Here is a 13,658-nt window from a genome sequence, read left to right as displayed (position 1 = left end):
TCTTGTCCTCATGCAAGGCCTGGGTTGTTGTGTCTCACAAAGCGTGGCCTTCTCCTCCTGCGCCACCCTCCTCCTGTTCCATCACGTGTGCTGCTCCTGGGTTAGCGTTACCGGTCCCTTTTCCTGGAACCTCTTATATGTATTACATTTATGACTGCATGCCGACAAAAAGCATGTTACCTGTGCAAAGAAAACAGACATTTCCCGCATTTAAAAGACAGTTTTCCCTTTGAAACTTTAAAATCGATTTTCTCAAAAACTATAACCTCTTTTTGCTAAAAAATTTTTCCTCTTGTACCCACTCCCAAGGTGCACATACCCTGTAAATTTGGGGTATGTAGCATGTAAGGAGGCTTTACAAAGCACAAAAGTTCGGGTCCCCATTGACTTCCAACACCCGAACATCGCGGCCATGTTCGGCTTGTTCGGCCCGAACCCGAACATCTAGATGTTTGCCCAACACTACCATCAGGCCCTAGGCACCTGCCCATACTGCCTTGTGGACAACTCTGGGGGCACCCTGAAGGGTTATGAAAGCTTTGATGCATTCCATACTCAGAGTACCCCATAATCTTATGGACCACATGAGTTGGTATTACTCAGGGAGCAGAACTCCAGGTTGAGAGCTCTAAATGTAACGAGGAATACCATATTGCAATGGCTCAAGCAGTATAAATGTCTTTATTTACATTTACACCATCACGTACCCATCACTGGATGCCCATGGTGAGTTCATGTTTATTACATAAAAATAAACTTTTTATTGAAAAAAAAGACTTTTCAAAAACACAAAGGAACTTTCTCTTGGCTGAGGAATGCTTCAATACCACCCAGAACAGTGGAATTTATGTAAACTAAACGGAGCCCGCTTTACCAATAGAATATTGTGGAAGCAGACTTTATAAAGTAGGAATATACTCCCATAAATTAAATTTCAGCAACTACTCTCTGTGACAGAAAAGAACATTTAAAAGTATTTCCAAGTATTCCTGGTGTGTAAATGATTTATTTTCAGTGCAGGTAGCAGTCGAAGCTTGCTTATCTCTGGTCACCGGCAAAGGCAAGAATCTTACTGTGCCTGTGTCTTCACTCTGCGCCCCTCCCTCTGCTGAACAGACACATCGCCCTGGCAGCAGCTCAATCACTTCAGCAGAGTAAGTGGGGCAGAGTGAAGACACAGGCACAGGGAGATTCTTGTCTTTGCAGATTACCAGAGATAAGCAAGCTTTTACTGCTCTTTGCAGTGAATATAAAATATTTTGCACACACGGAATACTTGGAAATGCATTCAAATGTTATTTTCTAAAACTAAGAGTTGTTATTGGAATTTTAGTTTTGGGAGTATAATCCCACTTTAAATGAGTTTTAGATGAAAATTTCACCGATGGCTAAGCCTTAATCCACACACATGTGTGGAGGAGAAAGCATGCAATTGCCTCATGGCTCTATGAACATCTTTATTCCTCAGGCTGTAAATCATGGGGTTAAGTATCGGTGTGATCACTGTGTAGAATACTGCCACCATTTTGTCAGTGTTTTCTGTGGTGCTGCGGTCTGGCCTCATGTACATAAATATGGCCGCCCCATAAAACATAACCACCACCATCAGATGTGAGACACAAGTGGAGAAGGCTTTATATTTTCCCATAGGGATTTTCAAGATAGCCATAATAATCCTAAAATAAGAAAAAAGGATTAGTGGGATCGGAATGAAAAAGAAAAAGATAGTGCCGACCAGTTGTATGATATTGGACAATGTGATGTCACTACAAGAGAGCTGTAATAGCGAAGGTCCCTCACAAAAAAAGTGGTTAATGATATTAGGACCACAAAATTTTAGGTGAAGAAGGAAATATATATCAATAGAAGATATGATGCCTCCAGTCAACCACGACACACTGATCAACCGAAAACAAGCCGCTTTATTCATGATTATATTATAATGTAAGGGGTGGCAGATGGCAACATAGCGGTCGTAGGCCATCATAGCCAGAAGGATGCACTCAGTTTCTGCCATCAACAGAAAAAAATAGACCTGGGTGATACACCCGGTGTACGAAATAGTCTTCTTTGTTAAAAGGAAATTTGACAACATCTTGGGTACAATGGATGAGGTGCAACCGAGGTCCAAGAAAGACAGGTTGGCCAGGAAGAAGTACATGGAGGTGTGAAGGTGGTTGGAGGTCCTCACAGCCACTATGAGGAGAAGGTTCCCAGCCAGCGTGGTTATGTAGACTAGCAGGAATATATAAAACAGTCCAATTTGTACTATAGGATCTTCAGAGAGTCCAAGAAGAATGAATTCAGTTACAGTACTTTGGCTACCATTAAACATGACATTCAAATGTTTATATTTCATGTTGATTCTTCAAAGATGATATAAAACACTTATGGTATAGATGCAATTTTCTGATAATTTCCATAGTTTCAAAAAGTAGTTTTTTTAGAAGCAGGTAACAATATCAACTTTTTCAGTGTTTTTTACTTTTTTTTTTTTTTTTAACAGATAGAAAAAAAAAGTATTACAATGGATCCAAACTTTTGAATAGCACACAACAAGAAGTCTTTATTCCACATATAGTTTCTGAAGAGTTCACTTCTCCTTGTTCTGTGTTTTAAAGATTAGCAGCTGTGAATAGACTGCAGGAGAGCTCTTCTAAGGCATCTTTTCATATGGTAAACATTAAGGCTTAACCCTTTCAGTGCCTTCTGCAAAAGTGAAACCTACTAAAAGTTAAAGGTTGTTTTTTTTTTTTTTAGGATTTCCAGAAATTGTAATCAATATAATTTTTGCCATAAATGTTATCATGCTGTGCCTAACCTTTTAGAGCAGAGAGAGTTCAGAGTTTACTTACATTTAAAGAGATGCATGAGAATGTTTCTGGAATGTACTAGGAGTTACTAAATTAAAATCCTGTGTGCTAGAGATTCTAATAATAATAATAATAACGATAAAATCATCATCATAATAATCATAATAATAATATTAACGAAGAAGAGGACATTGAACACACAGTGTTAAAGAGAAACTCCAACCTAGAATTGAACTTTGTCCCAATCAGTAGCTGATACCCCCTTTTACATGAGAAATATAATGTTTTTCACAAACAGACCATCAGGGGGCGCTGTATGACTGATTTTGTGCTGAAACCCCTCCCACAAGAAGCTCAGAGTACCGCGGTACTCTGGGCAAACTGCCACAATGTAACAATGTTCACAGACAGGAATTAGCTGTTTACAGCTGTCTCTCACAGCCAGAACAGCTAGCAGCAGCTACATAACCTGCCCACAGTAACAATGTCACCATGTGATAAATGTCAGAATGTAAATCGGGGAGAGGAAAGATTTTACAATGAGCAAACACTGTCTAAATCATTTATACATAATTATGGTAAAAAATGAAGCACTTTTTTTACTACATTATTTTCATTGGAGTTCCTCTTTAAGCCCAAGTCTTTGATAACAACAATGTGGATGTGTGGCTTAAAGAGACACTGAAGCGAAAAAAAAAATGATGATATTATGATTTGTATGTGTAGTACAGCTAAGAAAAAAAACATTAAGATCAGATACATCAGTCTAATTGTTTCTAGTGCAGGAAGAGTTGAGAAACTCCAGTTGTTATCTCTATGCAAAAAAGCTATTAAGCTCTCCGACCAACTTGGTCGTGGAGAGGGCTGTTATCTGACTTTTATTATCTCAACTGTAATTGAACTGTTTACTTTTCCTCTAGCAGAGGAGAGTTTATTACTTCACAGACTGCTCTGAAAGACTCATTTTGAATGCTGAGTGTTGTGTAATCTGGACATATTATAGAATGATGCAATGTTAGAAAAAACACTATATACCTGAAAATAAAAACATGAGAATATTTTATTTGCTGCTAATCTTCTACTAATTATTCATAGTACACAACCAATTCATTATATCATATATTTTTTTCGCTTCAGTGTCTCTTTAATGGTATAAGTAACTAATGTTTAAAAAACATACTTTTGGTTCTGGATTAAGAAATTGTTCATACAATTTTAAGAGTGAAATTAGTGACAACATTATGGCAGCACAATGCAAGTATATTCTAACGGGCCTGGTGGCGGTCATGAATTAGAGGTGCAAGGAAAAATAAGCACTGGGTGAAGCCGATATAAGTTTAAACGGTAAATAACATTGTGAATTAGGCACCAAATAAAAAAAAATAAAATAAATTACAGTGATAACGATGATAGTAAAATATTGGTATATGTTATCAATGTTTCACTACAACTAAACCTAACCCTACTCTCACACATAACCCTCCCCCCTCCTGATGCCTAACCTTAAAACCCCCCTTCCTGATCCCTATCCTTAAAGAAAACCTGTGCCGACAAAAAATTCCCCTGGGGGTTACTCACCTCGGTAGGGGGAAGCCTCTGGATCCTATCGAGACTTCCCCTGTCCTCCTGTGTTCCATGGCGCTCTCGCTCTGGCACTCCAAATGGCGGCGATGTAAATATTTACCTTCCCGGCTCCAGCGCAGGCGCAGTATCAGCTCGGAGAGAGGCGGAAATAGCCGATCGCTGTCAGTCCGCTCTACTGCGCAAGCGCAAGTCTCCTGCGCTTCCGTAGTAGAGCGGACCCGACGGAGATCGGCTATTTCCACTTATCTCTGAGCTGAGAGCTGCAACAGCGCCCCCGCTGGAGCCAGGGAAGGTAAATAAATGTAGCTTGTCAGGCTTGTCGAGGGAGGATTCCAGGACACTTCGGGAGAGCCAGCGCTGGATTGCCTGCAGCTACAGCTGAGGGGGAAGCCTTATTGGGACCCTGAGGCTTCCACCTACCGAGGTGAGTATCCCCCAGGGGAACTTTTTTGTTACAGGTTCTCTTTAACCACTTCACCACTGAAGGGTTTTACCCCCTGAGCACCAGAGCAATTTTCACCTTTCAGCGCTCCTTCCATTCATTCGTCTATAACTTTATTATTACTTACTAGCTGGTCGCCCGGCGTTGCCCGGGTATGTAATTGGCTAGTGCTAGCTCTGCCCACTTTTTCTAATCCTAACACACAATTACTCAAGGATGACCTAGTTTGTGAGCTTTGCGGTCTTTGGCATCAATAATTGGCATTGAAATGAAATAAATCTAATTGGCTGTGGCTTCACTCCTTTGAAAATCAATAGGTGAATTTTGATTATCTTTTCTGAATATTAATCCCAGTCACCCAGTGACCAACTGTGCAAAGTTTAAGAAACCTGCCATTGACAGAGTAAGAAAAACAAAAGTTTGCTTTCTTAAAACAGAAAGAATTTGCGATAATTCAGGGTGGAGTGAGCTTAAAATGTCTCCCAGCGCATCACTGTTGAATATATGCAAATTAACCATTGTTACCCTTGAAAGCTAAACACACCTCCAGAACTGCTGGAATGAAACGATGTGTCGGCTTGTTAATTCGTACAGAGCCATAAAAATCCAACATGCATACAGACTGTTTTGGATTGTTTGATCCTCATCAGTGCATAGCATGGATTAATTTGACTCTATGCAGTAGGGCTTGTAACACCGAGAGGTACAGACTAACCAGCAAGCTCATGGTGACCCAGAACTCATTGGAGTGTGTAAGGGACTACAATGGTCCTAAAAGCCCCCTTACTAAGATGTTAAGAAAAACAAAAGTTTGCTTTCTTAAAACAGAAAGAATTTGCGATAATTCAGGTTGGAGTGAGCTTGAGATGTCTCCCAGTGCATCACTGCTGAATATATGCAAATTAACCATTGTTACCCTTAGAAGCTAAACACACCTCCAGTGTAACAGTGTAAGAATGGCAGCAGTTTACATTTTCCAGTGAAATTTGTATTTGTCTCCACTACCTTTTTGGTTATGGGAATAAAAAGTATTTCTATACTTTATTCCAGTTAATGTACTATGTGTGTGCCAAATTTCAGTTTACATTCTAGCAGTGAAATTTGTATTTTTCTCCACCCACTGATGTCCTAATGTTTCCCGGGTATGTATTTGGCTGCTGTTGGCTGTGGCCACTTTTTCTAACCCTAACACACAATTGTCAATAGTCAATGACCAAGTTTGTGAGATTTGTGGTCTTTGGCATGAATAATTTTCATTGAAATGAAACACATCTGATTCGCTGTTTGTGGCCCCACCCCTTTTCTAAATATTTAACCCCAGTCACCCAATGATCAACTGTACCAGGTTTGAGGCTTGTGCCATTAACAGTGCAAAAATGGCAGCAATTAAATATTTGCCTTGAAAATCAATAGGTGAATTGTGATGGGTTTTTGTAAGCTCCACCCACTTTTCTGAATATTAATCTCAGTCACCCAGTGACCAACTGTGCAAAGTTTTAGAACCCTACAATTAATAGTGTAAGAATGGCTGCAGTTTACATTTTCCCAGTGAAATTTGTGTTTGTCTCCGCCCACTGATGACTTGGCATTGCCCAGGTATGTATTTGGCTGGTGTGGGCTCCGCCCACTTTTTCTAACCCTAACACAAAATTACTTAAAGGATACCCCAACTGAAATGTGACATAATGAGATAGACATGTGTATGTACAGTGCCTAGCACACAGATAACTATGCTGTGTTTCTTTTTTTTATTTTTCTGCCTGAAAGAGTTAAATATAAGGTATGCAAGTGGCTGACTCAGTCCTGACTCAGACAGGAAGTGACTACAGTGTGACCCTCACTGATAAGAAATTCCAACTATAAAACACTTTCCTAGCAGAAAATGGCTTCTGAGAGCAAGAAAGAGGTAAAAAAAAGGGGAATTACTTATCAGTGAGGGTCACACTGTAGTCACTTCCTGTCTGAGTCAGCCACTTACATACCTGATATTTAACTCTTTCAGGCAGAGAAAGAAAAAAAGGAACACAGCATAGTTATCTGTGTGCTAGGCACTGTACATACACATGTCTATCTCATTATGTCACATTTCAGTTGGGGTATCCTTTAATGACCAAGTTTGTGAGCTTTGCGGTTTTTGGCATCAATAATTTGCATTGAAATAAAATAAATCTGATTTGCTGTGGCTCCACCCCTTTTCTGAATTTGAACCCCAAACACCCAATGGCCAACGGTACCAGGTACAGGTGATTAACAGTGCAAGAGGCTTGTGCCATTAACAGTGCAAGAATGGCATCAATTAAATATTCCCCTTAAAGATTAATAGGTGGATTTTGATTGGCTTTTGTAGGCTCCACCCACTTTTCTGAATATTAATCTCAGTCACCCAGTGACCAACTGTGCAAAGTTTGAGAACCCTACCATTAATAGTGTAAGAATTGCTGCAGTTTACATTTTCTCAGTGAAATTTGTATTTGTCTCCGCCTACTGATGTCCCGCCATTGCTCGATTATGTATTTGGCTGGTGTTGGCTGCGCCCACTTTTCCTAACCCTAACCCTAACACACAATTACTCAATGACCAAGTTTGTGAGCTTTGCGGTCTTTGGCATCAATAACCTGCATTAAAATGAAACAAATCAGATTGGCTGTTTGGGGCTCCACCCCCTTATATAAATGTAAACCCCAGTCACGCAATGATCAACTGTACCAGGTTTGAGGCTTGTGCCATTAACAGTGCAAGAATGGCAGCAATGAAATATTCCCCTGAAAAATCAATAGGTAATTTTTGATTGTTTTTTGTAGGCTCCACCCACTTTTCTGAATATTAATCTCAGTCACCCAGTAACCAACTGTGCAAAGTTTGAGAACCTTACCATTAACAGTGTAAGAATGGCTGCTGTTTACATTTTCCCAGTAACATTTTTATTTGTCTCCGCCCACTTATGACCCTGCGTTGCCCGCTTATGTATTTGGCTGGTGTTGGCTGTGCCCACTTTCCTAACCCTAACACAAAATTAATCAATTACTCAATTACCAAGTTTGTGAGCTTTGCGGTGTTTGGCAATAATAATTTGCATTGGAATTAAACAAATCTGATTGGCTATTTGTGGCTCCACCCCCTTTCTGAAATTGAACCTCAGTCACCCAATGATCAACTATACCAGATTTGAGGCTTGTGCCATTAACAGTGCAAGAATGGCAGGTTTGAGGCTTGTGCCATTAACAGTGCAAGAATGGCAGAAATATTCCCCTTGAAAACCAACCAACTGTGCAAAGTTTGAGAACCCTACCATTAACAGTGTAAGAAAAACAAAAGTTTGCTTTCTTAAAACAGAAAGAACTTGCGATAATTCAGGTTGGAGTGAGCTTAAAATGTCTCCCAGCTTATCACTGTTGAATATATACAAATTAACCATTGTTACCCTTGAAAGCTAAACACACCTCCAGAACTGCTGGAACGAAATAATGTGTCAGTTTGTTCATTTGTACAAAGCCATAATAATCCAACATGCATACAGACTGTTTTGGATTGTTTGATCCTCATCAGTGCATGGCATAGATTAATTTGGCTCAATGCAGTAGGGCTTGTACACCGAGAGGTACAGACTAACCAGCTCATGGTGACCCAGAACTCATTGGAGTGTTTAAGGGACTACAATGGTCCTAAAAGCCCCCTTACTAAGATGTTAAGAAAAACAAAAGTTTGCTTTCTTAAAACAGAAAGAATTTGCGATAATTCAGGTTGGAGTGAGCTTGAGATGTCTCCCAGTGCATCACTGCTGAATATATGCAAATTAACCATTCTACCCTTAGAATCTAAACACACCTCCAGTGTAACAGTGTAAGAGTGGCTGCAGTTTACATTTTCCAGTGAAATTTGTATTTGTCTCTTTTTTGGTTATGAGAATAAAAAGTATCCTATACTTTATTCCAGGTAATATACTATGTGTGTGCCAAATTTCATTCAAATCCGTTCAGCCGTTTTTGCGTGATCGAGTAACAAACATCCAAACATCCAAACATTCAACCATCCAAACATCCAAACATCCAAACTTTCCCATTTATTATATTAGTAGGATCACAATGAAATGAACTATATCTTGTTTTTTCTGCCACCAATTAGGCTTTCTTTAGGTGGGACATTATGCCAAGAATTATTTTATTCTAAATGTGTTTTAATGGGAAAATAGGAAAAATGTGGGAAAAAAATTAGATATTTTCCAGTTTTCGGCCATTATAGTTTTTAAATAATGCATGCTACTGTAATTAAAACCCATGAAATGTATTTGCCCTTTTGTCCCGGTTATAAAACCGTTTAAATTATGTCCCTATCGCAATGTTTGGCGCCAATATTTTATTTGGAAATAAAGGTGCATTTTTTTTCAGTTTTGCGTCCATCCCTAATTACAAGCCCATAGTTTATAAAGTAACAGTGTTATACCCTCTTGACATAAATATTTAAAAAGTTCAGTCCCTAAAGTAACTATTTATGGATTTTTTTTTAATTGTAAATTTTTTTTATTTATTTTTTAATTACAAAGTGTGGGAGGTAATGAGTTAATTTTATGTGTAACACTAATTTATTTCAATGTAAAAAATGCTTAGGGTGTAGTTCTACTATTTGGCCACAAGATGGCAACAGTAACTTTTTGTTTATTGCGGACGCTCGCAGGAAGTACAAGGAGGCTGTGAGTGTTTTTTTTTCACAATGATCGCGCTGCCCATCGGAGAGCAGCGGATCATTGCGGGGCTTAGATCAACGAACGGGAATGGGTTTTCCCCTTCATTGATCTCCGGGCGAGCGGGCGGCGGCGTGTTTACTAGCGGCGGGCGGCGTGTTTACGAGCGGGAGCACGGGCAGCGGCGGGAGCACGGAAAGTACGGATTTCTCCGTCCCTGGGAGTTAAAGGACGGAAAAAGGGACGGAGAAATTCGTACGGGCGGGGGTAAAGTGGTTAAAGGACTACTGCTGGCAGGGTAGGGGGAAAAATAGTTGAACTTAGCTTGGGCTTCTAATGGTCCCCCGCAGACGTCCTGTGCCTGCGCAGCTACTCACCGATGCTCCTGTACCTGCCTCCGGTTCACTTCTGGAATTTCCGACTTTAAAGTCGGAAAACCACTGCACCTGCGCGGCTGTGTTCTCGCTCCCGCTTACGTCACTAGGAGCACACTGCGCAGGCGCAGACTGTACTGGTCCTGCGCAATACACTCCTGGTGATGTCAGCGGGAGCGAGGGCGCGGTCGCGCAGGCGCAGTGGTTTTCCGACTTTAAAGTTGAAAATTCCAGAAGTGAATTGGAGGCGGGGACTGGAGAATAGGTGAGTGGCTGTGTGGAAAAGTTGTTTTTTTAGATAAGATGAGAATTGTCTCTTGATAGAATCCTCAGGGGGAAAAAAAAAACTTGTTTGGATAAGGGCCTGTTTCTGGTACCATAACTTGGTGGGGTGGAACACTTAAACTACTATAATAGAGCAAATCTGAATAACTGTTTAAAATAACCCAGAACCATTTCTAATGATTATTAGAATCATTTGAAGCAAAGGACAAGCTATTTATGTGTACATAGACATTCAAAGATGTTTGTATAATGTATTTTACACTGTCTTTCCTAACCTTATTGGTGGAGGGAGTGGGGATTTATTTTGCAGGAGGCCCAATCTTTAAAACGAGGTGTGGCTAAAAAACCTTATTAAAGGGAACCTAAGACAGGAAGATTTAAAAAAAAAAATTACATATCCCTTCCTCCAGCTCCGACCAGGCTGATCACTCACTCATTGTCCTTCTGTGCCGCCTGGATCCTCCACAATTTGTCTGAAAGTTCTTCTGGCCTGGGGCGGACTGCGCATGCACAGCCTGGGGGCATGCATGCCCCGTCACGCTCCCATCTTCGGGAGTCTTATACGCCTGTGCAGTACTACTAGGCAGTTGCAGAACGCTCCCGACCATGGGAACCTGCTTGGGGAGTGCACGCAACCGGAGTGTGCCTGCACTGACTGGCCCCGACTAGAGGAATTTATGTGGTGAACGGACAGCGCAGGAGGATGGCGAAGGAGCGATCAGCCTGTAGGGGGCTAGAGGGAGGCCCAGGTATGTATGGATATTTTTATTAAATTCCCCCCCCCCCCCCACTTATCTCAGGTGCACTTTAACTGCAACATCCTTTTTCTAGCCCCCATTCCATGTTCCTTTTCTACTGTATAGTGTATAACGTATATAGTAACACGTGTCAGTGTTTCTTATTATTGTTAAGTGTTCCTTAACCCTGGTTGATAAAGCCCGCTGTATGATGTATGAAATAAAGAATGAACAGATGGAACTTACCTTTCCAATTCACAGTTAAAAGCTTCCCAATGGCAAGCTTGGCATACCGAGACTTCATTCATTCACTGTGTGTTTCGGGTATGTAAATGACTTCTTCAGGTGAATTAAACTTCTGAAGAAACAATAACCCATTCATTCTCTTAGTGTATAAAACAGCTTAAACATGTACAGCTGCAATTAGTCCTTACCAGTCCTGCTAAGGTTTAATATAGGCAGATTGCCTATCAATCTTTCTGCTAATTAATTGCTCTTATCAGGCCCACCTTACCCGCAAGTTGCCCTGTTTCTAGAGTTAGTCCAGGGTCCTGTGTGCCATCCCTTCTCAGCCCTTGCCTACACCTCATCTTACCAACATTGCCAGGGGGCAAGTTGTTTAACAAAAGCTTACCTTAGTTCATCTTTGGTTGGAATCAGTTTCTCGGTCAGTGATTCTGCTGGTCTTCCAAATCTTTGTAGGCAATGTAGGCAGATGTAATATTATGATGATTGCACAAGGACCATTTAGCTCATCAATCTTGGAGGAGGGGCTATACTTTTATCACACACAAGAACAACATCATAACTTAGAAAGCATCCAACATTGTGGAAGAAGGAACTAGAAATGTATGGCATAGAGTAGCATAACACACTATAAAGCTGAATATGAACACCAACAAAATTCACAGTGCTGTTTGGCAATTTTGTGCAAACACAGTCTAAGCATGAAAGCTGTTGCATATTCCAACACACGTGTGGTGCTTTCTCCATCCAATATTTTCCTCTGAAGATGTGGTGGACTTCTTTTTCCATTTCCATTATATTATATTTTCAATGTACGTCCAGTTACTAAAAAAACGCTAAAGGCGTTGTTTATTGGTTGTTTCCCAATAGTCAGCAGAAGATGTCACTTTAGATTCTTGGACAATTTGATCATTTGATTGGATTGGTGTAATCAGGAGTAAATGTTCGTTTTGTGTGGTCTCACTGCCAGTAATCACTGAGCAGGCCATGGAGGAGGAAGGGAAAGCACTCCTTCCAGGTTCATCAGTGGAACTTTGTAATTTCTAAGTTGATATGGCAATGCTGCATAAGCTGATAACGAGAGTCAGTGCAGCCGGGAGCCTAAATGCTGAGTGTGGGGACAGAGGACGCTAGGCTGAGTACATGTGGTGCTCCTCCCATCTCAGGTATAGGAAGATGAACATTGGCAGAGTGTATGGGCACCACCCCCTTCCCAGGTACCGGGACCTGAGGAGGAGGACAATAAAGACTATAGCTGGCAGAGAAAGTGAGAATAGGAGGAGGTGGTCAAAGCTCTGCATGCTGCGTGTGGGAACTGATTAAAGGGTAGAGGATGGAGTGTATTTTGTGTGTATGTGTGTATCAGCATATCTGTGTGTTTGTAGCATGTGTTTGTGTATGTATTGTGTTTGTGTCTATGAGTGCATGCTGCAGCACAGCGACGTAGTAGTTAGCACTATCGCCTTGCAGCACTGGGCTTGAATCCCAGCCAGGGCACTATCTGAAAGGAGTTTGTATGTTCTCCTCCTGTCTGCATGGGTTTCCTCCGGGCACTCTGGTGTCCTCCCACAGCCCAAAAACATACAGATAAGTTGATTGGTTTCCACCTAAAATTAGCCCTAGACTACAATACACTCCCTGATGCATACATAGACATATGACTATGGTAGGGATTAGATTGTGAGACCCCTTGAGGGACGGTCAAGTGACAAGACAATATATACTCTGTACAGTGCTGCAAAGATGTAGGCGCTATATAAATACTAAGTAATTATGTATGTGTGTAGTGGGGTTTGTGTTCACTGGGCTTACTATGGTGTACTGGAGAAACTAAAATGTCCTTAAGATTCCTGCCCTCCTAATTTCCCATACACCAAGGTCAACTCTTGCCCTACGACTTACCCTAACCCTAAACTCCACTCATTTCTTACTGCTCACTGAATATTCGAACATGTCAGTGCTGTACTAATGCCAGCAATCAGGAGGTACTGCATCTTTGTACAATGTCAGTGTGTACTGTGTATTCTTATAACAATATTGCCAGATTGCATACCTTAGCCAATTTGTAGTCCTGGCTCCCTAAAGGTAGAGAAAAAGAGGCAGGTCTTGGAGAGGTAAAGGCGTCAGTAAGGCCAACTGTTTTTAAAGATGAAGTCCTCTAAACTGAAATAAGATGGACATATTGGTTCAGTTGACTGGACCACATTGGTTGAATGTCCAGTAGGCACACGTTTACAACAGATGATCAGCGAGCAATGTCTGGCAGCAGATGTTAAAGAGAATCTGTATTGTTAAAATCGCACAAAAGTAAACATACCAGTGCGTTAGGGGACATCTCCTATTACCCTCTGTCACAATTTTGTCGCTGTATACAGCCTTCCTTTTGAATCTCAAGAGATCATTTGTGTGTTTACCTTCTATCCCCCCTGCAGCTCACTGAAGAGTGACAGGCTTATTGTTTCTTCCTGCAGACAGCTGTGTCTGTAATTCTTCAGTATG

At 41.0% G+C, this 13,658-nt stretch overlaps 1 protein-coding gene across 1 annotated transcript; it reads right to left on the bottom strand.

The window, feature by feature from the left end:
* Window positions 1–1,378: 1,378 nt before the first annotated feature.
* Window positions 1,379–13,291, bottom strand: LOC137504618 (olfactory receptor 2D3-like). The gene is made up of 4 exons (XM_068233201.1): window positions 13,213–13,291; window positions 11,548–11,691; window positions 11,160–11,271; window positions 1,379–2,235 (listed from the first exon to the last, which is right to left on the bottom strand). Exons 3-4 carry the CDS (start codon window positions 11,215–11,217, stop codon window positions 1,379–1,381), a joined length of 915 nt encoding a protein of 304 aa, XP_068089302.1. The 5' UTR covers window positions 11,218–11,271; window positions 11,548–11,691; window positions 13,213–13,291.
* Window positions 13,292–13,658: the final 367 nt, after the last annotated feature.

Source organism: Hyperolius riggenbachi, chromosome 4 (assembly GCF_040937935.1).
Source record: "Hyperolius riggenbachi isolate aHypRig1 chromosome 4, aHypRig1.pri, whole genome shotgun sequence".
In the NCBI taxonomy this organism is placed as follows: Eukaryota; Metazoa; Chordata; class Amphibia; order Anura; family Hyperoliidae; genus Hyperolius; species Hyperolius riggenbachi.
The sequence above is the reverse complement of the archived record's forward strand: the minus strand, read 5'-3'. Positions and strand labels throughout refer to the sequence as shown.